At 49.0% G+C, this 25,529-nt stretch overlaps 9 protein-coding genes across 9 annotated transcripts; 5 read left to right on the forward strand and 4 right to left on the reverse strand.

Moving 5' to 3' along the window:
* Positions 1-5,324: 5,324 nt before the first annotated feature.
* On the reverse strand, positions 5,325-7,679 carry PFLUO_LOCUS9198 (ubiquitin C-terminal hydrolase Ubp14; the record flags this gene model as incomplete). Its single annotated transcript, XM_073787002.1, has 4 exons — positions 5,325-5,469; positions 5,525-6,734; positions 7,253-7,526; positions 7,677-7,679. The coding sequence occupies 4 exons, from the start codon at positions 7,677-7,679 to the stop codon at positions 5,325-5,327; spliced, it is 1,632 nt and encodes a 543-aa protein (XP_073643200.1).
* A 511-nt stretch (positions 7,680-8,190) lies between these two features.
* PFLUO_LOCUS9199 (Replication factor A protein 1) lies at positions 8,191-10,281 on the forward strand (the record flags this gene model as incomplete). Its single annotated transcript, XM_073787003.1, has 6 exons — positions 8,191-8,234; positions 8,292-8,440; positions 8,500-8,590; positions 8,640-9,180; positions 9,237-10,135; positions 10,188-10,281. 6 exons carry the CDS (start codon positions 8,191-8,193, stop codon positions 10,279-10,281), a joined length of 1,818 nt encoding a protein of 605 aa, XP_073643201.1.
* A 341-nt stretch (positions 10,282-10,622) lies between these two features.
* PFLUO_LOCUS9200 (RNA-dependent ATPase) lies at positions 10,623-12,231 on the forward strand (the record flags this gene model as incomplete). Its single annotated transcript, XM_073787004.1, has 3 exons — positions 10,623-11,887; positions 11,941-12,012; positions 12,075-12,231. 3 exons carry the CDS (start codon positions 10,623-10,625, stop codon positions 12,229-12,231), a joined length of 1,494 nt encoding a protein of 497 aa, XP_073643202.1.
* A 154-nt stretch (positions 12,232-12,385) lies between these two features.
* PFLUO_LOCUS9201 (Oligosaccharide translocation protein rft1) lies at positions 12,386-14,057 on the reverse strand (the record flags this gene model as incomplete). Its single annotated transcript, XM_073787005.1, has 2 exons — positions 12,386-13,238; positions 13,306-14,057. 2 exons carry the CDS (start codon positions 14,055-14,057, stop codon positions 12,386-12,388), a joined length of 1,605 nt encoding a protein of 534 aa, XP_073643203.1.
* Positions 14,058-14,378: 321 nt separating this feature from the next.
* On the reverse strand, positions 14,379-15,534 carry PFLUO_LOCUS9202 (oligosaccharyl transferase subunit ost3/OST6; the record flags this gene model as incomplete). The annotated part of the gene is made up of 4 exons (XM_073787006.1): positions 14,379-14,560; positions 14,620-14,975; positions 15,044-15,141; positions 15,193-15,534. The coding sequence occupies 4 exons, from the start codon at positions 15,532-15,534 to the stop codon at positions 14,379-14,381; spliced, it is 978 nt and encodes a 325-aa protein (XP_073643204.1).
* Positions 15,535-15,721: 187 nt separating this feature from the next.
* Positions 15,722-17,247, forward strand: PFLUO_LOCUS9203 (uncharacterized protein; the record flags this gene model as incomplete). The annotated part of the gene is made up of 2 exons (XM_073787007.1): positions 15,722-16,033; positions 16,081-17,247. The coding sequence occupies 2 exons, from the start codon at positions 15,722-15,724 to the stop codon at positions 17,245-17,247; spliced, it is 1,479 nt and encodes a 492-aa protein (XP_073643205.1).
* A 1,394-nt stretch (positions 17,248-18,641) lies between these two features.
* PFLUO_LOCUS9204 (Autophagy protein 7) lies at positions 18,642-21,104 on the reverse strand (the record flags this gene model as incomplete). The annotated part of the gene is made up of 7 exons (XM_073787008.1): positions 18,642-18,722; positions 18,776-19,138; positions 19,198-19,665; positions 19,726-19,870; positions 19,939-20,699; positions 20,756-20,864; positions 20,914-21,104. 7 exons carry the CDS (start codon positions 21,102-21,104, stop codon positions 18,642-18,644), a joined length of 2,118 nt encoding a protein of 705 aa, XP_073643206.1.
* A 344-nt stretch (positions 21,105-21,448) lies between these two features.
* Positions 21,449-22,738, forward strand: PFLUO_LOCUS9205 (Deoxycytidine monophosphate (dCMP) deaminase; the record flags this gene model as incomplete). Its single annotated transcript, XM_073787009.1, has 5 exons — positions 21,449-22,181; positions 22,236-22,368; positions 22,428-22,515; positions 22,579-22,629; positions 22,685-22,738. The coding sequence occupies 5 exons, from the start codon at positions 21,449-21,451 to the stop codon at positions 22,736-22,738; spliced, it is 1,059 nt and encodes a 352-aa protein (XP_073643207.1).
* A 169-nt stretch (positions 22,739-22,907) lies between these two features.
* Positions 22,908-24,684, forward strand: PFLUO_LOCUS9206 (Histidine biosynthesis bifunctional protein hisB; the record flags this gene model as incomplete). Its single annotated transcript, XM_073787010.1, has 3 exons — positions 22,908-23,030; positions 23,090-24,535; positions 24,595-24,684. The coding sequence occupies 3 exons, from the start codon at positions 22,908-22,910 to the stop codon at positions 24,682-24,684; spliced, it is 1,659 nt and encodes a 552-aa protein (XP_073643208.1).
* Positions 24,685-25,529: the final 845 nt, after the last annotated feature.

The following is a 25,529-nucleotide window of genomic DNA, read 5'->3' on the forward strand; positions in this document are numbered from 1 at the left end:
AGTATATAGTACCTAGGCGTATCTATATACGGAGAGCCTAGCGGGCTCTCTATAATATAGATCGCCTATAGGATGAATATAATAGTATAGACAAAACTAGCAAAATAATAAGGAAAACCCTAGGAGTAGGTAGAGGTTATATAATAAAGGAAAAATAGTAATAAAAGTTAGATCTCCGCCCTATTAGTATAGTTGTATCCTAATCCTATATTATTAGTCCTAGTAGCCTATATTATTAGCGATATACTATTACTATACTAAACTCCCTTAAGATCCCTTACGCTAGCTACGCCTACTACTCTAGCTACCTTTAATACTATCCCCTATCTAGCTTCCCTAATTTACTAAGGTCTTAAGTTACTAAGTTCGCTAATTACGTACTATCGTAAGGCCTCCCTAAATTATAAAGTCCTTATATTACTAAGTTCGCTACGCCCCTTCCCTATATAGAGTATCCCTAGATATAAGCTAGCCTACTCTTACTATTAGCCCTACCGCTTATAAATTCGTTACCTCTTAAGGGAACGTAGGGGACCTAGCCCTATATACCTACGTCGTTCATATTTCGTCTTCTACTATTATACTATCCTTATTAGTTATAATTATTATTATTCTACGCCTATCTCTTCTACTCTTATTATACTAGGGTTAATAAAGTAGAATTAGCTAAGAAGCCGTATATACTCTATGAATTTCGTAATTATAGGTATAGCTACCTTCTATTAGAGTAAGTCGTTATACTAAAGGGCTAGTAATATCCCTACTTTAGTAAGGGCCTAGCGTATAGTCCTACGCTCTTCCTTAAAGAGGGGATATTTAAGTAGTACGTACTTTAGGGTCTATTACCCTACGTTATAAGTATAGTATAGTAAGTTAGCCTTCTTAATCCTCTAAAGGTATTAGTTTAGGCTAATAATATTTAGTTATATCTATATTATAATTAAGGCTAATACTTTTCTTTAGCCTTACTAGAACTTAAGGACCTTCCTTATTAGGGTTAGTAATATTCGCTTTATTACTTTCCTACTCTTCTCCTTTTCCTACGCCCTCTCCTATACGATTTTCGCTATTAACTAAATACCCTACTTCGTAGTTAAGGTAAGGCAAACATACTAATTATAAGGGCTAGAGAGTTCGCTTTATACTACTACTTCCTTAGTATAACTATCGACTATCTTATTCCCTATAATACCCTTATACGCTAGAATCTAGCGAAATTCGACGTTTAGGAGGTACTAGAGGCGCTTAATATAACCCTTAAGGTATACCTATCCTAATAGTATTCGTAGTTAGTAAAGCGCCTTAAGTACTACTTAGCTATTAGAGAAGACTACTATACTATTCTTTATATAGTCGTTATACTTTAGCTCTACTACTAGTTTAAGTACTATTTCTATTCTATATAGTTCTATAAAGTATACTATAGAGATCTTATTAGTGCCTATCTAGCTCTATCGATACTTACCTATTACGTCTATAAGGGCTACTACTCTAATTCTACCTTTAATTCTACTACTATCTATATAAATGATAAGTAGGGTCTCCTCTAGTAGTTTTATCTAAATGTTAAGGTACTTCTTAACTATAGTTTTATAATAGTTAATAAATACTACTAGTACTACTTACTATAGTACCTAGACGAATACCTTCTAACTCTCCTACTTACCTACTATAGTATCTAGGGGAGTTATAAGATATCCGCCCTTTTACTAGGCTTACGCCTCTATTAGTATCTATCCGCCTTTATTACGTTATTCTTATAGTCTCTATTAGAGTATAGTTTTAGGGATCGTATATACTAGTCCTATACGTAGTTATAATACTATTTCTTATACGATATAGTCTATTTAGATACTAATTAGTAGGTGGTAAAGCTCTACGTTTAGCGCTTTAGCTAAGCTTATTCTAAACGCGCCTCTAATTAAGTAGGCGGCCTACTTCTAGATACTTATAAATCGGCGGCTAGTCTTTTTAGCTTCTATCTTCCCTATTATAAGTAGTAAATACTATGCGCTAACGCCGTATAACATCTATGATCTATATATTACTATATATTACTTTAAGTATATAAAATATATAATTAACGAAAATAGTATTTAACCTAAGGATATCTATAATTTTAACGAAATAGGCTTTATAATAGGCCTAATTATAACTACTAGGGTTATTATAAGAGCTAATTGCTATAGTTAGAGGTCTATAAAATAGCTAGGGAATTACGAATAGGTTATATTAATTAAATTTATAAATATAATAGGATTTATACTCCTTATAGTAGTAGGTTTTAGCTTTAAAGATAATAGTTATAAGGCTTAGTATAATAACCTACCTAGCGATTAGAGAATCGAAATTAGTAATAATAGTTAGACTATAGACTAAATTATGCTTTAATAGCTATGAAAATAATTTATCCCTATAAGTACTAATTATATAAAGGATAAATATTAACTACCTATTATAGATAGCTATAGTAGTTATTTAGTAGCTAATTTTAATAAATTATATACTAAAAACGATATTATTATAATTTATATACCTCTATATTCGTTATATCTATTATAGCCCTTAGATATAGGCTATTTTATCCCCTTAAAGTATATATATAGGGAGCTAACTAAGGCTAAAGCGTATTATAATATTAACTATATTATTAAGCTTAACTTCCTTAAAGTTTTCCTATAGGCTTATATAGAAGTATTTAAACTATTAATAATTTGAAGTACTTTTAAAGTAGTTAGTTTAGTACTATATAATCTAGATAGGGCTATTTTAAAGCTTAATATTCAACTTTAGATACCTACCTACCTAGGTAGTCGACTAGGTAGTTAATTAAGCGTATAGAGCCCTAAAATACTAGCGAATCCTAAGAAATTAGATTACTAAGCTTTATTAATTAAAAGCCTAATTACTTATTAATTATAAGGTAGATTGAGCCCTATAGAGAGGTAAATCGATTAGATTATTAAAGCAACCTAATTTTCGATATATAGTATAGTAATTCTTTATGAGTAAGTCTATGATTTCTAGCGCTTTTTAGTTTTTTTTAGTTTTTTTCTTATTTATAGTGCTTAAATCAAAAAAGCGTATTACCTAATTAGGCGGATTTAGAAGTTATAAATAAGGGTAGGGAGGCATTTAATAGTCTAAACTAGGCTAATAAATGCTAAATCCCCCCCCCCCCCCCCCCCACGATGTAGCGACTATAATCAAGTTAGGCATACAAGAACGCATTACCCTGATAGGTCTGATAGGTAGAAATTTGAAATTAATGGCGTTGGTGGTCTAATAAATTGATTTGAAATACTTGTAATCAGGTAGGTGGCCTATTCGCCTAGGAATTACGTTAGAAACCTCTAAAAATACTACTATATCGTATACGCCTTTTAGGATTAAAGCTAGGGAAAAATTAGAAATCACTATTACTATTAATGACTGTAATTATTATATAGGTAGTATTGATATTATAAATCAATATAGGTCTTCCTATGAAATCTATCGTAAAGGCGATCGCAATTAGTTTCCCCTTCTTTACTTCTTTCTTAACGCTATAATTATTAATGCTTTTAGAATTTAGTATGTTTCTAAGTAGTAGTAGGGAAGCGCTGGACTGCCTAGTTAGCTAGGCTTTCGTAAGAAGCTCTATAAGGAACTCTTTGCCTTAATAGAAGTAGAAGATATAGGCCTACTAAGGCTACATCTAGGGCAAAATCACTAGCGAATTTAGCTAAAATAGGCGATAAACTTATTTATAGTATTAGTATAAGAGAAATAAGGCTGAAATAAAGGGTCTATAAGTAGCATAATCTAGATCTAGGTGCGCACAATGTAGTAATATAGCGCTATGTTTGAAAGTTCGATGTTAAGATGAATTTCATAGTTCGAATTAATTATTAATTTTGCTAATAAGTCTAATTACTAGAATCTAACGAGATTAACTAATAAGAATGCGTCGTTACTATAGTAGTTACATAACGCTAAAAAACCACACTAATTAGACTGGTGCGGACGGACGAGGGGATAGGCTATCTATAAATATACCCAGAAAACTATATTATAAGACTTTATTAAATTCTAAGGTAAAACGATGCTAAAAGAAATATAATTAAGTAATCCGCTTAAATTTAGGGGAGATATAGGGAATTACTAAATATAATATTCAATATTCCTAAACAAATGTTTAGCTTAACTTTTAACTAATTCTATTAACTAGATAATTTATAAATAGTTTAGGTTAAAATTTAGGTTAGTAGTCGTCTAAACTTAATTGTTATAGAGTAGGATACTAACTCGCCTCATAGTAGATATACTATAAAATTATATCAAAGCGTAGTTTTAAACTCCTATGATAGTATTTGTATTATTAAATAGCCTCCAGAGGCATAGTCGCCTAGTTTAAATTTATTTATACCTATTTAGAGACTTAAAAAAAAGATTTTAAAACTAGAAGCTTAATTGATTTATAGAGTTTAGAGCTAAAATATCTTTCATATAGATCGAGATACATATTTAAAGGTAATTAGGTAAATTAGGTAATTTTATATAACTAGCGATATATAAAGAAGTTTTTAGACTATCAACTATTTATAATGCTTTTATAGTAGCTAGTTTAGTCCTATATAATCTAGGGTAGATTTCTTTAAAGCGTAATATAAGCATATAAAGCCCCAGAGCGCTAGTAAATCCGAGATATTTAGATTGATAAGCTTAATTAATCAAAAACTACCTAGAGTCTAGGACCTTTATAATTAATGAACAATAATAAGGCGAGGACTTGTGGGCAGTTGGATCGTGGGGATCGGGGGAAGACGGTCACCTCTCTCCTTTTGTTTTCCTTTGTCATCATTATTTTATTCTACTGTGGTCACGTGCTCTGGTTCAAACCAGGCACTACGGGATTACTTCTTTGGGCTCTGGGAGTCATTCCCTCGGCTGTCAGGCCTGCCTGACAGCACTCCCACATAGCGGCTGTATCTAAATTGATTGAACAATTATAAGAGAGCATCCGACTGGCTTATTAAAGGATCTAAACTGGCAATATATAACGTAGCACTTCTTCGCTAGGAAATTCGTAGTTTGTAATAGTTTGTAACCTATAGGGAAAAAAAAAAAAAAAAAAAAAAAAGCAAAAGCAAAAGCGCTAAAGCTACGAAGCGGGTTGCTTAAGCAGAGGGATTTGCGTCTTATAAGAGTAGGGAGCCATTTGATCGTCTAAACTAGTCTATTAAAGCTCTAATTCTCTCCCTATGGAGTTAGCCTCCTTAGCTTCGTAGCTAGTAAGACCCGGCCTCCCCCCAATAGGAGCACAAAGGATCCCCCACAATATCCTAGACTCGCGTGAAGAAGTACATATAGGCAGTTTTCTTCATGTCGTCTATGCCCTCGTACTTCACGACCTTTTCATCGTTGAACAACACCCACGAAAGTTCACTTTGACCTGGAAATGATTTCCGAATGAAGGCCACATAATGCCTGATCAATGTTAGCATAGACAGAAAGGAGAAAAAGCAGGCCGAAGGAAACTCACCCTGCATGAACAGATGTCCCTTTGTGGCATACTATCGACTGCAAACGATAGCGAGCTGGTATGGTGTCATACCCAGTCGTAATATGATGAGAGTCATCACCACCACTACCCTCGATGTTGTCTTCCATCGCATCATCGGGATGACTGAAAACCCAATCCAGTGCCCTATTGACATCGCCATCTGTCGCTGCCAATGCTTTTCGAGCATGAGGTGCCTCAATGCCCATTTCCCCCAACTGGGCAATTTTTGCCATATCTGGCTCGGTAAACCCACCGGATGGGTTGCCCAGGGCCTGCGGCTCGTCGATGTCCGGATCCTCCATATGCGCAAAGAGCCAATTCATGGCAGCATCGGAATCACAATTGCCGGTCGCGTGCAGAGCCTTCTCGCACCTCACAGAAGGGAACCCCATAGCCAAGAGTTGCTCAAGAATGGCAGAATCAGGGACAAATGCTGCCGATTCCGTGACATCCGGCAATAGCTCCTCACTTGCATCACGCTCACTAGCAAGGTAGGGCCCAAAATCCAATGGCTCATCATCCACTAGAACAGGAATATCCAGTTTGGTGGGAACCCAATTGACCAGCTCAAAGCGACGAGCGTTGACTGCCAGTTCTTGCGGCAACGATTTGAAGGAAGATCGTTTAGAAAACCCATCCTGGCTACCACATCCAGGACAGCTGAGCTCAACGATTTCTTCTGCGGTGAAGATTTCGAGACACTCGGCCAAAGTCACAGATTCGAATTGATTCATTTCATTGGAAGGAGAGATACGACGCGCGGGCACCGCAATAGAAAGGTTGTCTTGTTCATCGATTTTATATCGGACCTTCTTGCACGCCAAACATTGAAGTCGTTGTTCCACCTCGAAGCGAAAATGCTGCACTGGATTGACAAGTCCAGCAGGATGTTTGGACATGCTGACTGCTTTGAATAAATGGAGAAGAAACTCAAACGCATCCTGCTGTCTCATTGTGGCAAACTCTTCGTGACCCTGGCCAACGAGATACTTGAACATAGTTGGTGCTAGGCCTTTTTGGTGAGGAACCTCAGGCGAATCTGGCGACGCAACAACACGTGAATCGGGGTGAGAGTACCGACCCGAGAGAATGCCGTCCGCGAGCTTCCTCATTTGTGTTTCCAGGTCATGTGCCGGGGTCTGACTGACAGGCGGTTCCTCAGTGGGGCGATAGTATCGCTCCTGGAATCCTGAAACTGACAACACGCATTGCACGATACTGGACAAATAACAGCTGTTACCAAGGTTGCGTAGTCCTGTAAAACCAGGCCCAAAGACTGGGACAAGCTCGCGGCCGTCATCAGTAGTCATAGAAAATTCCCACTGTAAGTTGTGTTCCACTTGCATTTCCATTAGGCTTTTCTCGGTTTTCTCCCGGCCTGCTAGATAGATTCCCCAATGGGCAAGATGCGCTGCGAGTTCTGGATCAATCCTCTCCTCGTTGCATTGATAGCAAAATATATCAGCCGAGCCTTCTGCAGTGATCGATCCGAGTTTGACAGCAACGGCATGATGAGTCGCGTCTGCATGTGAAAGAGCGTGTGAGTTGCCCTGACTACCACCAAACTGGCTTCGGCCACAGCCTACGTTCCCACATTCGAGACACAGCCAGAGATTTTCTGCTAAGTCGCACGTCGAGCAATGACTGGAATCTGCAGCATACGGATGTCAGTCACTGTCTCCATGCCGATATAATAGCTAGTGATACCTTTGGCGTCAGGATCCTCGATGTCCTGTTGGACCAGGCAAAGGGTATGTTCACAAGGCACAAACTCCTGCTCCCAGGCTTTGACCTCTTCTCTCTTCGAGAAGGTCATCGCGTTCATGACCCCCTCAATAACGACGGGGAGTTTACCACTCGTCTTGTCGACATCTTTCTGGGGGCATGAATAGCACACTACAGATGTCACGATGTCATATCGATCCTCCTCCGTCTCCGCGGCGATTGCAAGCTTCGAGATCTTTGGTGGTGGCTCATCCCGCTGTGAAGGTAGTTATGTCAATGATCGCCCTCGAATCGCACGGTTGCCATACCTTGACTTTCTTTGGTGTTCTTCGGATGTTGAACGCCAGAGTGTGACCCGAACGTTGATAATGAAGAAGAGCATGGTCCCTATCCCCAGCACACCCACCATTGAAACAATGGAGACACACATTCAAACCGGACTCGTCATCCTTGAGGATATGCAGGTCAGACAGATGAAGCAAGCACAGTGCACAGGGGAACGTACAATGGAGTCGAAACATTGGGTACAGTCCTCTCGGTACACTGCCTGGGAGGGCCCCGGTGGATTTAGATCTGGCCAGCAAGTCAGTGAATGGGGCTGACTGGAAAGATTGAATGAAAAAGAGTTTACGAACCGGCAGCGCCAGCATGGGCACACGAAGCCATGTTGGATGATTATTCGGGAGGTGGGGGTGGTAGGTGAAGAGAAGAAAGGAATGAGCAACAACTGTAGTTATCAGTAGTGGGGAACCGACTGTCTCGGCCTCAGGCACCAACCTCAGTCAGCACTTAACGCGACACACGCGTCGTGCTGTTTTCTCTCCAACCCGCTCCTTCTCTCCCCTCCCCTCCACCTCTTGTCGTCGTCTGCGGGTCTTGACTGTTCAACTCTTCCCCAGGATTCTATACCCTTCCCCATCATGGCTTCAGACGCCGCATCCCACATCACCGTGGGTGCTCTGGCGTTGGTTTCCCCCCCATCAAGATCGAGAAGAGCCATCGGCTGACCGCTTGCACACAGCGCGATTTTCGACGAATCCCAGCCTCAGGTTCACGAGCCGATTGTCCAATGTGTCCAGGTCAAGCCGTTGCCTCCGCAGCAAAACCAGGAGCGCTACAGGGCCGTCTTTAGCGACATCGCGAACTACATCCAGACTATGCTCGCCACCCGTATGTCAGGAGATCTGGCTGGTGTAAAGGTGGATTGATTGTGTTGACAGTACGAACAGAAGTGAACCCCCTCGTGGCGGATGGAACCCTTCGTAAGGGATGCTTTGTCCGACTCAAATCCTTCCAGTCCAATCAGGTCAAAGGCAAGAGGTCAGTATTATCCCACTGAATCACTGCCCACCAAGCTCATGTCATGCAGAATCCTCATTATCTTGGACTTCGAGGTTCTCAAGGAACTCGGCGAGATGGAGAAGATTGGAGATCCCAAGCCTCTCGAGACCAAGGCCGAGGAGGAGGCCAAGGCCCAGCCGACCACCATCTCCACGAATGGGTTTTATGGCTCCCGCATTTCAGGCGCACAAGCACAGCCAACGGCTCGAGAGCAGCCTATGCGAGGCCCGTCCGCATCGGCCCACGCAACCATCTACCCCATCGAGGCTATTTCCCCATACTCAAATAAATGGACGATCAAGGCTCGTTGCACGAGCAAATCAAATATCAAAACATGGCACAACAAGAACGGCGAGGGTAAACTGTTCAGTGTCAATCTCCTGGATGACAGTGGTGAAATACGCGCGACTGGTTTCAATGACCAGTGCGATATGCTTTTCGATCTCTTCCAGGAAGGCAGCGTTTATTACATTTCTAGCCCCTGCCGTGTGCAGATTGCCAAGAAGCAGTTCACCAACCTCAACAATGACTATGAACTCACCTTCGAGAGAGACACCATTGTCGAGAAGGTAAGACTCATCCTTGTTGCAGGGCTCGGTGATATGTTATTAACAGTTTACCTTAGGCGGAGGAGCAGAACGATGTTCCGCAGATCCGGTTTAACTTCACCACAATCGGCGATCTTCAATCCGTTGAAAAGGATACGACTACGGATGTCATCGGAGTCTTGAAGGATGTTGCGGAGACCACGCAGATCACGTCCAAGTCGACCAAAAAACCCTATGACAAGCGCGAGCTGACCCTGGTGGACAACACGGGCTTTTCTGTTCGTTTGACGGTATGGGGTGCAACGGCAAACAACTTCAGCACGCCACCTGAGTCTGTCGTTGCCTTCAAAGGCGTCAAGGTCTCCGATTTTGGAGGAAGGAGCCTCAGCCTGCTGAGCTCGGGGTCCATGACCGTGGACCCGGACATTGAAGAGGCCCACCGACTCAAAGGGTGGTATGATGCCCAGGGCCGAGCAGAGAACTTCACCTCCCATGCGTCCGTCTCCAATGCATCGAACTCCTCGGCCCGGCCTGATCACTTCAAGACAATTGCACAAGTCCGTGAGGAACAGCTGGGCATGTCTGACCAAGTGGATTACTTCTCGCTGAAAGCCACCGTGATCTACATCAAGCAAGATAGTACTTGGTGCTACCCCGCTTGCCTTTCCGAAGGCTGCAACAAGAAGGTGACTGAGCTCGATCCCGGCCAGTGGCGTTGTGAGATGTGCGAGAAGGCGCATCCTCGACCCGAATATCGCTACATCATGCCCATCAGCGTGAGTGACCACACCGGCCAGCTCTTTCTCAGCTGCTTTGACGAGGTGGGGAGGATGATCATGGGCACTTCAGCCGACCATCTGATGGAACTCCGCCAAGAGGAAAGCCCAGCTTTCGGAGAATTCTTCAAAGAAGCCAACTGCCGCACGTGGAATTTCCGATGCCGAGCCAAGATCGACACCTTTGGCGAACAGCAACGGTAGGCAAAAATCTCCTGATGCATCAAGTGTGGAATACTGACCTGCGTGTAGTGTTCGATATCAAGTCTCCTCAGCCAAAGCTATCAACTACTCGGAAGAGGCCTCGCGCCTGGCCGACATGATCAGTTCCTACGGTTTGGAGTAGATTGAGAAGGTGGATTTCGGAGTGTCTGTTTGACTGTGTTGAGGAGTCCTATTGCACCCGACATTGATGTTCAATGCATTCTTTTGATATCACCAAGCAATGAATACTTCATGACTGAGATGAGAGACGTAGACGATTGATTCTCTCTTGATTATCGTTATGCATTATTGTGTTCCCTACCTGGGGACTTCGTAGCCTAGGTGAGAGCGGTGAGACTAGGCAGTATCGCGGGTCCTTTTTCCCTTTTTTTTTTTTTTGTTTTGCCCCCCTCGCCTTCCAAAAAACGTCCATCCGCCGCGAGTAATAATTTGTTCCTTCCTCTCTTCGGTTGATCGGTGGTCATGGCTAAGCGATCTCATCACGTCGAGTCCACGGACTCGCGACCCAAGAAGAAGTCAAAGTCAGAGAAGCATTCGAAATCTTCCAAGAAAGACGCCCCGGAAGGAAATGTGGTTTCTGCATCGTACGAACAAGCGCCGGCGCTCAGTGCGATTGCACAGTCCGAGATTGACCAATTCCATGCGCAACATACGATCAAAGTGACCGATCCATTGCCCGAGGCCCTAAACCTTCGCCCAATCACTTCGTTCGAATACCTGCCCGCCTGCGACAGCGATCTATACGGCCCATTGAAGTCGTTCAAGTCGCCAACTCCCATTCAGTCTACCACCTGGCCCCTACTCTTTGCCGGTCGTGATGTGATCGGTATTGCCGAGACTGGCAGCGGCAAGACCCTGGCATTCGGTTTGCCGTGTCTCAAGAAAATTTCGGACTCGAAACGAAGCAAAAACCCCTACCAGCCGACCGCGGTGATCATATCTCCTACTCGTGAGCTTGCCATGCAAATTTATGACCAGCTTGTCAAGTTTGCTGAGCCCGCCCAGGCTGGCGTGGCGTGTGTATACGGCGGCGTCAGGAAGGATGAACAGCGCGAAGCTCTCAAATCAGCGGCCATCGTAGTTGCCACTCCTGGACGTTTAAAGGACCTTCAAAGTGATGGCTCTCTTAGTCTTGGGAAGGTCAAATACCTTGTTCTGGACGAGGCCGATCGCATGCTTGATAAAGGGTTCGAGCAGGACATCAAGGATATCATCCAGCCCATGCCTGTCTCGAGAAGGCAGACTGTCATGTTTACAGCCACTTGGCCTCGGTCAGTTCGGGACCTCGCGGCAGGTTTCATGTCCTCGCCGGTGACCGTTACCATCGGCGGAGATCCTTCCGCCGACCCCCGCGCGAATACGAGGATCAAGCAAGAGGTCGAAGTCGTCAATCACCATGATAAGGAGAATCGGCTGATCCAAATTCTGAATCGGTCCCAGAGAGGTAGTAATTCTCCTGAAAAGGTGCTGGTCTTCTGTCTGTACAAGAAAGAGGCCATGAGAGTGGAGCGGCTCGTCAAAGCCAAGGGGTTCAAGGTCGCAGGGATCCACGGGGATCTGGGCCAAGGGGAGCGCTTTCGAAATCTGGACGCATTTAAAACCGGGGCTGCCACCGTGCTCGTTGCAACCGATGTCGCGGCGCGCGGTCTTGACATTCCCGCCGTGAAGTTGGTGGTCAATGTGACTTTTCCTCTCACGGTCGAGGACTATGTTCACCGGATTGGAAGGTATGTCTTCCTTGTATAAGCTTTGTAGACGCTTTGTGCTGATTTTTTGGAAGAACCGGGCGTGCTGGCGCAGAAGGCCATGCGATCACGTTGTTCACTGAAACTGACAAGGCACTGTCTGGCGGGTGAGTGGCTCCTTTTTTTTAAACTTCCCTTCTCTTTCGATCGAAGGCTGACGAGTGAACAGTTTGATCAATGTCCTCAAGGCCGCCAAGCAAGAGGTACCCGAAGCCTTGCTCAAGTTCGGGACCACTGTGAAGAAGAAGCAACATGATGCCTACGGTGCATTCTTCAAGGACGTTGACACGGACAAAACAGCCACGAAGATTGTTTTTGAGGATTGATTTCTGCTTGTCTATTATTCTCTCTTACTGCCTTTTGCTCGCGACGTCAGGATCTGGCGTAATCTCCTCACCTGCCTCATCACATATCGCCTTTCTATATAGATCCTGCTGTATGGTCAGGTACTAGCCAAAGAAACTGTCTGATAGACTTGACTTACACTAGAAGCGCATATATACCACTGAATGCAGTTGCCTGGATGAATCCGCTTTCCGGTCTCGACAGTCTCTGTTGGGCCGATATGGCCATCGCTGTGACCGCGACGATGTAACAGCCCGGCTGAATGCCAGCTTCCTTGAGATGCAGGCCATCGCCATTTCGTTCGAGATAGGACTTGATGAAGAGGTAGCTCCACAGTGTCCGGACCGCCATGTTCACAATGTTGGCTAGGACCAGGCCATACGCTCCCAGATCACCCATCTCTAGGAAAATGTAGGCCGCCACGGCATAACAGGCAGAAAAGGCACCCATCCAGGCTGTTTGTTTCCGGATCTCCCGGGAGTTGGCCGCAGAGGACACAAATGCTTCTGTGATTCCGTTGAATGCCACGAAGGGGATATAGTAACAGAAAAGGGAAAGCAAATCCCCGACCTTGGATGACGTCCATTGACGGCCTCCCACGAAGCGAAGCAACTGTGGGACCATCACTGGACCTAGAGGAAAGAGCACGATTGACAACAGCTGATACACGTAAAGAATGTCTAAGAGGTGAACTTTGGCAGCACGGACGTGGGTCACTCTTCGGGTTCCGGTGTCATCGTTGGTGAGGAGGGTCGAGAACAGGTTTCGGCTGCTTTCCTCCAGTGGTTGGAATATAATCCGGGCAACGAGACCGCCATAGTTGGACGCAAACGCATATATGCCTTGGTCCTCCAGATTAGACATGGCTGCAAGTATCATCGAATCACCCTGCGTCAGGAGGTGCTTGACAAGTGACTGGAAGAACACGCTGGCGGCTAGCGATGTGAGCTGGCGAGAAAACCGACGCAGGTAATACTTCGATGGATCTCTATTTATAGTCAGCACGGTCCTCCCACGTCTTGAGCATACACATGTACGTCCACCATCCCACATACCCGGATTTTACACGAGTGAGAAGAAATGAAAACTGGCCCTCGTTCGCTTCTTTGAACATGGCCAGAGAATAGCCGCAGATAAGGGCCATTGAATAAACCAAATAGCCAAGGGCAAAGGGCAAGACCCCGACATCACAATTGACTTGCCCAGCATAGATAAAAGCCGAGCAGACGACGAGACTCTTGATGAAAGCTGCTGGCATTTCGACGGCGGCTCTTTTCTCATACAGCATGCGCTGCTGTACCACGGCGAAGAATGGCTCTACGCCGAGTTCCATGAACGATGCAACCCCGGTGATGAGCACACTAGGATAGAAGAAGGGTGTCTGGGAGACCTCCATGGATCCAAAATGCCGATAGAGCATCGTAAGCGCGAGACATGACGGTATTCCGAGAGCGATGCTCAAGTAAGACACGTTCACCACGGACTGGGAGGCATCCGACTGTTTGGTGGATGGCGTTGCTGCTCTGTTGACGCGTTGAGCAGAGATTGGCTGGTTGGGTGGCAACCACTCAGCCAGGGGCTGTCTTTGAATGGCCAAGCGGATGCTTTCCCGCGAAAAATACAGAATGGACAGCTGGTAGAGCTCCAGTTGAGCTGCGATGCCCAGCACGGCTGGTGGTAGGGTTCGCAAGATCACCTGGTTGGAGGCGAAGGTGAAGATTCTCGACGCCAGTTGGATCATAACCAAAAAGGTAGTGCCGGTGGCGGACGATGCCAGGACCTGGCCCACTTCGCCTGGGCCAGACATGGCCTGGAAAGCGTTGGTTTTGTTTATTTATTGGGTTGGTTTAGCGAGAGGACGAGCGAGGGGCAGAAAAGGACAGATGTGGGTGTGGGCCCAGAAGTATGTCCCGTCTACACATGTAGTATGTGTAGATCTAGAGATCTCTAGATTCACAGACCGATTACTCTACTCGCTACGGGGATATATAGATCTCCCCTTCTCTCTCTCTCTCTCTCTTTACGGCAGATCAAGGAACATCCATCCATGCATTGTAGTCTCGTCACAGCTCCGACCGAGGGTTCTATCAAGCCAAGCAGAGCGGCCCAGCAACCATGTCAGCGGAGCCTAGAACGGAGGCAGGAAGAACGGGTAGCCGCCGTTCTTGGTCTTGAACACGCTGAGTAGGAAGCTATACATCCCAAACAGCACGCCTCCCCAGATCAACACGGCCAACTGTTGCCCCTTGACATCCTCCATCTGCGGCACCTTCACGGCCAGCGCAATGGTAGCAAAGGACAGAACGGCGTCTACGTCGACATTCATTGTCAGCAACGCGACCAATTGACAAGAGAGAGAATCCACTTACACATTGCAGCCACGATTTGGGTTTCCATGCCGTACTGGTTCTGAAATCCACCAGCAAAATAGCTGATGCCGCCTCGGCCATCGCCTGCGACATAAGGCACCTTCCGGATATGATTGAACATCTGGCCACTGGTGAACAGCAGAATAGCGATCAAACTGACGGCCGCCCACAGATTCCGGTTCTGAACCACTGGTAGCACGTACGGTGAGAGCACCGTGAACAAAGTAACTACTCCCATTAGGATGGTGACAGCAGAGACAATTCGCATGTAATTGACGGGCCGAACCAATGGTGGCTTGGGTCCTTCTGGAAGGTGACGGTTGATCCACGAGTACAACTGGTCGGCGGTGAGAGGACTGTGGAAAGGGAAGAGAATGGGTGAGCGGGATAACTTGAAGACTACCGATTCAGGAGACAAACGTACCCAGTGAAGTCGAATCGGAGGGGACCCTCCTCAACCTTGGCGAAAGGACCGCTGGTGGGAGGAAACAAGAGGAGGACGGGCGCCGATTGAAGCATGAGCTGCTCTCGTTAGCGAGAGAAGAAGGGGAGGGACCGAGTCTCTGTGCGCACCTTCTGGAAAACCATCCTACCCTGATCGAAATCCAGGGTCCCAAAGACCACGTTCAGACCATCGGGCTTGTCGCCTCGATTCCAGCTTCGGGAGATCAACTCCCATTCGGGCTGGAATTCACGACACATAGCACAGCCATAGCGGACATCCCGCGCGGTCAAAATAACGGCGGCATAGTAATCGCGAGGCTTGGACGTCAGTTCGTCAAAGGCAGCGGCGTCCAATTCGACGGGACCGGAGTGAGACAGGGCCTGGAATTTCTCCAATTTGGCATCGGAGGAGGACTGGGCGACCACAGACACGATGGAGAGAAGAAAGAGCCACGCTGTCCAGAGCTTCATGGTGACAGCCGGGGGGTCAATTGCGAGAAGGAGGGAAGAAGGAAGTAGTGGTGGAAGGAAGTGCACTTGAGTGATCTGTGCCAGGTGTCCAGTCGGGATTACGTAGCATCGCTTATGTAACCACCCCAAGCTGTAACTATGTCTGGACGCGACGCGGAACCAATCAATGAGGGAACAACAACCAACCATGTCCATCATTGACCAGCTACACCAGATGGCCCTCCAGAGTGCCGGTCTGGAGAGAGACTACGAAAAGGCCGCCGCAGCATCGGCGCGTCTGCTGGATGCCGAGCGAGATCGCGTGCGGCGCATGGAGCATTTGTTGCTTCAGTTCGAGCGGGACGCCCTGCGCTCGCAGTTGGACCAGGCCAATGAACAGGCTCTCCGGCTGGCCAAGGCAGAGTCCGACACCTGCCAGCAGCTCGGTGAAGCGTGCATGGAAATTGAACGACTCGATCATCACATGCAAGCCTCGTCCACGGAGATAGAAAGACTTCAAGTAAGTGGCTCACCCAGTGCAACGTCCACGTTTCTGACCCCCAACAGAGAGAGATCTCAAACCTCAACCACAATTCGACAGGCTATAGTACAGCTCTCTCAGAGAAACAGCGTCTGTTACGAGAGGCGGCCGCGCTTCGGGCCGAAGTCGAACGGCTGCAGGTGCAGAACTCATCCTATCAAGCCCTCGTTGCGGAAAAACGCGAACTGGAGCGACAGTTCAATTCACTCGAAGTCGAACTCGAAAAAGAAAGGCATGCCCACGGGCGCACGCAGACTAAGGCATCCCAGCAAGCAGAGGAGCTTGCCAATGTCTCCACACGCGCCGAGGAATTGCGCAGCGAGCTGGCAGTCGGAGCGCGTGCTCAACATCAGCAGGATCGAGATAGCCGCCAGCAAGGGTGGGAGAGTCAGCGAGCAGTACTAGAAGGCAAAATTGAGAGCCTGAAGAGACAGTTGCGGTCGACCAAGACCAAGTTACAAGAGGCCCAGGAAGACTTGCAGCACCGGCGCAGCATGAGAATGGAGGCGGAGGACGCCTCCGATTCGCGATCTCGGACAATGCCCCTGCAGCGGGCTGCCCCAGATTACCCTGCTGCCATGACCATTGCCACCCCCGGAGCGGTTCGGGTACAAGAAAAAGTGAAGAGACCCCTGGTGTTGCCGGGCGACAAATCCGCATTTTCCATTACTCCATTTCTCAACCGCACTGGGGCACCGTCAGGTTCTCCAAACAGTTCTGTAGCCGAGGCGGACGAGATCCACCTATCTGCAGATGAATCGCAGATATCAATTGCCAAAGATCATGCGAGCAGCCCGCGTCAAAAGCGCGCCGCAGCCCCCGTTACCTCCACCAAGAATCTGGAGCAAAGATCCGCGGCCGACGAAGGCAAGTATATACTGACCGCATCTCGCAAGGAAGCAAAGAAACCGACCAGCCGCGCGGGTGGTCCGGTGCAGACCCGAGATTTCAACGACGAGCTCCCCGATCCGCCGACGGAAAATGGGGTGGTGAAACTCAAGAAGCGCAAGTTGGGCGCTCAACGAGATCGGAGTCTGTTTGGTGACGAGGAGGAGGACGAGCTCGAGACCCGAAAGCCTGGGCGCAAGCTCGCCCTGGGGACATCGGTGGTCCCTGCGACCAGCGGGTCTCGAGGGCTTGGATTTGGCGCACCGGTGGGGTTTTCGCCGTTGAAACGAGACCGGAAACGATGAGAAGAAGAATAGTAATAATAATATGAATCCCACGTCGTGCATGGTACAGACATTTAGTTCAGTTAGTAAGTCACTCACTATTCTGCCGGCAGAAACTCTTCCTCCTCAATCACTCCGTCAACTCCCTCTTGACGACCCTCGATGCTGCTGCTGCCGCCTCCAATTCGTCCCCCCGGCTGGAATGCATGTCGCCTCTGGCTCCCGATCCAGGCTAGGCATTCCTCGTCCAAGCGCTGGCAGGCTCGTCAGCAGCAGGATCGCTTTACGAAAGAGGCCGCAGTGCAAGGCCTGAAAAGTCGCGCTGCATTCAAACTGCTGCAGGTATTAACCACTGATCCATCCCTCACAGCAATACGCCTGTTTTGACATCGTCTTTGCAATAGATTGACGAGAAATACCGGATCTTCCGAGGGGGGCAGACAGTGGTGGACTTGGTATGAGAGACGTCGCTATGGAGTCTCCATCTCACTAAAACATTCTGCAGGGCTATGCGCCAGGGTCTTGGTCTCAGGTGTGTTTAATATTCCGCTAAAAACAAAAGCAAAGATTGCTGAAAGGTCGGCCAGGTGGCCGTGAATCGCACTCAACCGCACGGCCGAGTTCTTGGGGTCGACATCATCCCGGCCCAACCTCCCAAGGGCGTATCGACAATACAAGGCAACTTTCTTTCCCCCGAGGTGCAGGAGTATATTCGGGACTTCTTGCGTAGCCCTACCAGGGGCCGGCCGCGCCCGCGAAACAGCTTGGAGGACACAGGAGGTTCGGAATTCTCAGCCTTCACCACGGCAGAATCAGGACAGGCGGAAGGAGATACAATACAAGAGACTCCCACCCTGGAAAGACCGGTGGATGTGGTTCTCAGCGATATGTCTGCTCCCTGGCACCAGACTTCTGGTTTCTGGAAACGAAGTCTAAGTAATCCCTATAGGATGATGAATACCAGCGGCGTGAGTTTCAGGGATCATGCTGGGAGTATGGTAAGCTTCCAATTGCCTGTCGCGACTCTGCATTTGCTGACTCGAGAAGGACCTCTGCCATGCTGCCTTACGCTTCAGCTCGGATGTCTTGAGGACGGGCGGACATTTTGTCTGCAAGTTTTACCAAGGGGGAGAAGACAAGGAATTGGAGAAGCAGCTGCGGGAACTGTTCCAAAGGGTCCATCGGCTCAAGCCCGAGTCCTCTCGCAGTGTATGTGCCTTGCTTGCTCTATTCCACCGGATGATCATGGCTAAAGTGGTCAGCAGGAATCAAAGGAGGCGTATTTCGTGGGCCTGGAGCGAAAATCCTAAAAGCAATAAAACAAGACACAAGCACCCTTGGGAACCATCAGCAAGTACACCCACCCAAAGACCGACAGCATCGTCACGCAAGACTGGGAATCGACACAATGGTGCCTACAGAATCTCAACGCCCTCATTCTCAGACTCTTCGTCCCACTCAACGTTGGCTAGCGCGGCTTCCGCTTTCTCATGAACCTTTCAACATTTGTCAGTATTTGAGAAATGGTCAGGAATCGAGGTTTATATACCTCCTTAAGCCCGCTTAGTTCCTCCACATAGCCGGGTTCGTTGAGGGCATTTTTCACGAAGTCCCAACCGTGCTCCCTATATGCATTGATGATCTTGTCGGAGCAGGCGCTGCAGCTACTGTAACTCCTGCCAGTGACCGACATGTTCTCAAATGTGGAGAGGAATCCTCGTATTTGATGAGGCACAAGCCCAAGAGGGTGACTCTCGACTTCGTCCTTCGAGGTTGAGGTGGCCGGCGCCGCAGGCCCTTTGGGGTGCTGCAGGACCGACACGAGCAATTCGACCAGCAACGCAGATGCTATGGCAGCCACGCCAGGACGGGTGACGGTACACTGCTGATCAAGCGTCTGGTCCTTAATCGACTGTTTTTGCCTTCTGTCAATCATGCACTACTCAATGAACATCTTTGGGGAGGCCTCACATTGACTGGAGCCACGACGTCGTTGCAGAAATAGCAACCGAGGTCGGCGATCTCACCCTCACCTCCGCCGATGCCATGCCGCATCACGACAAAAGAATCAAATCCCAATGCCGCATTCATCACGATCTTCCCGGCTGCTCTGCCCATCACAGTGGGTAACCAGCGTGACTCTCGGGTATCCATGAGCAGGAAGATGGCATCGTGCTCCTCGACCAGGCTTTTGAGGGTGTCGAAATTTGCGCGCGTCTCGCCTTCATCTACTATCGGATGACCAGCCATAGGCACGGAGAGGACATGCCCCACGGTATCTACCCCGGGGTAGATCTCTGTCAGGGCCTGGGATGCTCGATGCGCCTTCTGCGCGCCACCGTTCAAGCAGTCGTCAAAATTGAAGAGTGGTTGTCGAACGGGATTGGAAAATGACACGGTTCCTTTGTCCACAAATGTGATTTTCTTTACACCCCAGCCCTGGAGACTCGATTGTTAGCGCTCCCGATGATAAGCCCAGCCGAATTCTAGTTCTCATACCATTAGATTCCGAGCGACGTAGCTACCGAGGGTGCCAGCCCCGAGTAAGAGGCATTTAGTATGCTTGATCTTGTCTAGATCCAGCGCCGGGCTGATTCGCCATTTCATGAGCTTCAGGTTCAGATCGACCGATTGATCAGCCAGCCTGGAGATGGACACAAACAGAGTCAGCAATCACTATTGCAGTTAGTTGCATCCATTTTAGGCCCGTACCTTTTTGGATCCATGTATTCCGTCAGATTGACCATTCTCCCGGACAATTTGCCAGCGGGATTACGCTCCCAGCCTGTCACCTTCGGCAACGGCCCCGTGCTCTGCGTGGGCTTCGCATCGTCGGTGCCTGGCTCCGAACGGGATTCCAGTTGTAAGACGATGCTGCGGCCCTGGTCCCGCTTTGACTGCACATCGCGGTACCGTAAGATTTGCACTTTTTTCAACTTCCACCGATGTTGGACGACAACCAGAAGGTTCCGCAGCATCCACCCGGGTGCATTCTCATAATTTGATGGGTCCGCAAAGCACACATAGCTGTCCTCAAATTTAGCGCCGGTAAAGAAATGATTTTCGTACTCCGACAGTGCCGCTATCGCCCAGGTGCAATCTGCTGGAGAGGCGTCTCCTTGTGTCGCCTTGGTTCCTGAGGCGGAGCTCTTCCGCCTTCGTGCTAGGAAAAAACCTTGCTGCCGGGCATCGACTCCATAGCACCAGGTCTGAACGGCATCTACCAGGGATGCACTCTCCTGTGAAGACAGATACGTTCCAGTGGTGAGGCTTGTTTCCGTGCCTTGGCGTGACGGGCCCGCCTGGGAAAGCGTGGATTCGATGGGAACCCACGGGGGATCTGAATGGATTGCCGGAAACGCAAACCAGTAGTGAAATTTGTAGCTTTTGAGGTCGGCGAATGACAGGATCACAAATGACGATAGCAGGGAGGGGCAAGAGTAGATTGTCGCATCGTTGATGGCATCCCAAATCTGTTGCATCCCTGTGTCAGCAGGCCAGTCCGAGGTACGGGGGAAGGGGTGTCTACCGTCTGGCCAGCCTGATGTAGCATCTGCGACTTGTCCATGTTCCGATACTCCTCGACGGTGTTGACATTTCGGATCATGCCCTCGGCCCGGTAGCAGCCCGCGGGCACGCTATATCTCGAGTGTCAGCGGGGGACCGCGCAGAGGACATGACACTTACTCGTCGCTGGTCAGAGAATTTCCATGGATCTGCATGCGACATGAAGCATTGGCGGGGTCCGTGGAGCGGATCTCATAGAGACCCCGCAGGGTGCGGGCAGAATCGTCTAGCTTGTCATGGTTGATCTTGTGGGAAGCGAGGGCCGTGTAAAAAGGGAGCTCGATATCGGAGGCAAAGGGTGCGTACTGCATTCTGGTGGGCGCGGGAGTGGTGATGGGAGAGAAGGAGACAAGGAGAGAAGAAGAGAAGAAGAAGAGGTGATGTCAGAAGGGCCGATCAGCTGAGCGTGTGGCCTATCACCAGATCTAGGACTTACCTACATGGTTAGGATACACCAGGGACTTTACCTAGTATACTACCAGGGTATACCCAGTACTATTTTATTCCCTATAACAGTTCCGATGGACCTACATACTAGCCTAATAGTGCCGAATAGTACCTACTTCTCTCGGTTATCTGCTTATCACCCCCACCTAGATCCACCGACGCGTCGTCCGCGTTTTCTCTCCCTCACAACCTACCTACAGACTGCACCATGCTCATTGGCTTATGTGGCGGTATCTGCGCCGGCAAACATGCCATTGCCGAATACTTGATTCAGGTCCAAGGCTTTCAGCTCCTTGAGCTCGCCTCCAAACGCCACCATCGCATCGCCGACGAGCCCGACGATGACCTCCGCCTACAGGCCTCGCAGATCCGCAAGAGGAGCGATGCCCAATCCGCAGACCTGGTCTTCGAAGACGCCGATACCCTGCTTGAATTCGCGACCAAGCGATGGCAGGAACGCTGGGTCACCACCGATATTGCCGATGGCAACACCCTCGACCGCTTCCTTCTACGTCCCTTCTTTCTCCTCGTGAGTGTCGACGCTCCCGTGAGCCTGCGGTGGAAGCGCTTCGCCGACCGCTGCCGAAGAAGACAGCTGGATCCACCCGACCTGGAAAAGTTTGTGATCTGGAACGACCGTCACCTGTACGCGAGGGACATCGGCCGGGTCTATCTTACCGATCGAGCCCAGGTACGTCTGTTCAATTCCTCATCCTCCCTCCAGGAACTGCACCACGCCCTCCAGGCCCTCGAACTCGCCGATGAGCAACGACTGCGTCCAAACTGGGATCAATATTTCATGCAGCTGGCCTCTTTGGCGGCCCAACGGAGCAATTGCATGAAAAGACGGGTCGGCTGTGTGCTGGTTCGGGAACGGCGAGTGATCAGCACCGGATATAATGGGACTCCGCGACACCTCACGAACTGCAATGAGGGTGGATGTACGAAACAATGACCCTTGGCCCTATTCTTTTGTCTCATCATATTACTTGCAGGTCCGAGGTGCAACCGCGGAGATGGAGGCGGCGTGGGCCTGTCGACCTGTCTGTGTATCCACGCCGAGGAGAACGCGCTGCTCGAGGCGGGTCGCGAACGGATTCGGGAGGGAGCCATTCTATATTGTGACACGTCTGTCCTGCTGTTCCAGCTGCCATGCGTTCCATGCCTGACTGATCTTTCCGCCCTAGATGTCCCTGTTTGACCTGCACCGTCAAGCTCGCCCAAGTGGGCATCTCCGAGGTGGTTTACTCTCAAAGCTACAATATGGACCGAGATGTACGCGCCACGAGATTCCTATATATATATCCATTTATTCCATCCGCTAATCTCGTGGTCTAGAGTGCCGCGATTCTCGAAGCTGCCGGTGTCCGCCTGCGACAGTTCAGTCCGGTAGCTATCTCCCACTAACCGCTGCTCGATGCTCTGCTAATTTGACAACTGGCAGCCCTCCAACGGACTCATCTATTTACAGGATACTGGAGAGAAGACCATCAACTAGAACAAATAATGGATAAATTTTCTTTCCTCCCGTGTAGCCTGCCCAGCAGGAAAAAAAAAAAAGGCATAGTTATAGATCGGAATGACTCAGCGTTGGCGGGGCCCTTGTCGCAATCACTCAATCACTCATTCTTCTTTCTTTGTCCTCGCAAGCTTGACTGTCTGTCGCCATGCCTACCGTGCACTTGCTCGACTACGTGGCCGGGAACATCCGTTCCTTGGTCAATGCCATCAATCAGGTCGGCTACGAAGTCGAATGGATTAAATCTCCCGATGACGTGAAGAATGCCGAGGTGAGTAACTCCCCCATATCCGAATCCTAGGTCGCTGCTGCTAAAATCGTCCCTTGTAGAAACTGATCCTCCCCGGCGTCGGTCACTTCGGCCATTGTCTTTCGCAGCTCAACAAAGGAGGGTATTTGGAACCAATCCGACAGCATATCGATGCGGGAAAACCCTTCATGGGTATTTGCGTTGGCCTACAGGCGCTCTTCCAAGGCTCAGAGGAAGACACCGATGTCCCCGGACTGGGCTTGATTCCGACGCGCATGCGGCAGTTTAATGATAGCACCAAGAGCGTGCCACACATTGGTTGGAACTCGGCCATGAACACCCACTTCGGAGGTTCAACGGAGCGGAGTTTCTATGGATTGCGGCCGACAAGCAAATACTACTACGTTCATTCTTACGCAGCTCTCTACGAATCGGGCAGTCTTGAGAGTGATGGATGGTCGGTCGCCACGGCCACTTACGGCGAGGAGGAGTTCATCGGCGCCATTGCCCGAGACAATATCTTCGCAACACAATTCCACCCCGAGAAGAGCGGCCAGGCTGGGCTGCGTGTCATCCGTGCATTCTTAAACAGCGATAAAGACCATTTGCTCTCTCCGGACATGGTTGTGGGCAAAGGAGAGGACGGGCTGACTCGCAGAGTTATTGCCTGTCTTGATGTACGAACGAATGACTCGGGCGATCTGGTCGTCACCAAAGGTGACCAATACGATGTGCGTGAGAAGAGTGAAATGGACGCTGGTGGCCAGGTCCGAAATCTGGGAAAGCCCGTCGACATGGCCAAGAAGTATTACGAGCAAGGAGCGGACGAGGTCACTTTCCTGAACATAACCTCTTTCCGCAACTGCCCACTCGCCGACACGCCCATGTTGGAAATCCTGCGGAGGACATCGGAGACCGTCTTCGTGCCCCTGACGATTGGTGGAGGAATCAAAGACGCCGTGGATACGGATGGTACTCACGTCTCCGCTCTGGATGTGGCCACCATGTATTTCAAGTCCGGTGCTGACAAGGTCAGCATTGGCTCGGACGCGGTTTTTGCTGCCGAAGATTACTACAGCGCCGGCGAAAAGCTCAGCGGCCAAACAGCGATTGAGACGATCTCCAACGCCTATGGAAAGCAGGCCGTGGTGGTGAGTGTCGATCCGAAACGGGTCTACGTGGACCGACCCGAGCACACCCACCATCATACCCTCAAAACCGTGCATCCCAATGCTGCGGGGCAAAGCTATTGCTGGTACCAGTGCACGGTAAAGGGCGGACGGGAAACCCGCGACATGGACGTGCGACAGCTGGTGCAGGCGGTTGAGGCCATGGGAGCCGGAGAAATTCTGCTGAACTGCATTGACAAGGACGGGAGCAACAGTGGGTTCGACCTAGAATTGATCAACGACGTCAAGGCCGCGATCAAGATCCCCGTCATTGCTTCCAGCGGGGCAGGGAACCCCGGGCACTTTGCCGAGGTGTTCCGGAAGACAACGACGGACGCAGCCCTGGGGGCAGGTATGGTAAGTGATCTCTCAACCCAAGGTCTTGAAATGGACGATCGTTATTGACCACTTGCCAGTTTCACCGAGGAGAGTATACCGTGAGCCAGGTTAAGGATTATCTTCAGGCGGATGGGTTCCTGGTTCGTCAATTTGAGGCTGACCAGTGAGAGCGAACGTGGAGTGTACAGGTAGTTAGATAGAAAGGTACCCAGGTAGAGATAGATCGTTCATTTTGCATAGACAACCAGGCGGTAGGGTAGGCGGTGGAGGCTTGACTCAGCGTTCCGCTCTCTTCCTTCCCGCCACTTCTTCTCTCTTTCCCTCCTCATCTTCTTACTCTCCCCAACCCCCAAGGCCTGCTCGCTAACCACAGCCCCTTTGTCGCATCCCGGTCCTATCACAGTCATCACTGACTGTTGTCATTCAGAAACTTGACGAGCCCGACGTGACCTCCTTTGGTCTCTCATCTCCCGGTTTCATCCCCCGGTTTCATCTCCCGGTCTCTCATCTCCCCCCCCCCCCCCCCTCCTCCCCACGACCCGCGTGGTCGGTCGGTACAGTCTCGGCAAGGGTCGTTCCGATCTGGTGTAGTTGCTGGTCAGGGTGTGAGGAGGCTCTCCAAAGCGAAAAAGTCGAACGATCGGACTACAACAGGTCTCTTCTCCTTGTGACGGCCGCACTTCTTTCGACAGTTGTGCTCGTTACTCCTTGATCTTCATTTGTGTATGCAGTGATTTGAACACTCGGCCGTTCAACACTCCAAGAGGAAAACAAACAGAGAAAGAAAGATAATTTTCAATCTATGATCTCGAGCATCCGCGTCGATAGAGACACCACTATCAATTCCCCTTGTCCCTTTTTCGTCTTTCCTCAAACCCGCCCCTGAGCAAGTCCGACTGATTGGTCGGATTTTCTGACTTCCCTTCTGTGATCCCCGGGCAATCAGCCATTTTCTCCCCTTCTCTTTCTCTTTCTTGTCTTCCCTACCTTGATTACTGCTTGTATTTCTGTC

The sequence above is a fragment of the Penicillium psychrofluorescens genome (assembly GCF_964197705.1).
Source record: "Penicillium psychrofluorescens genome assembly, chromosome: 6".
Taxonomy (NCBI): Eukaryota; Fungi; Ascomycota; class Eurotiomycetes; order Eurotiales; family Aspergillaceae; genus Penicillium; species Penicillium psychrofluorescens.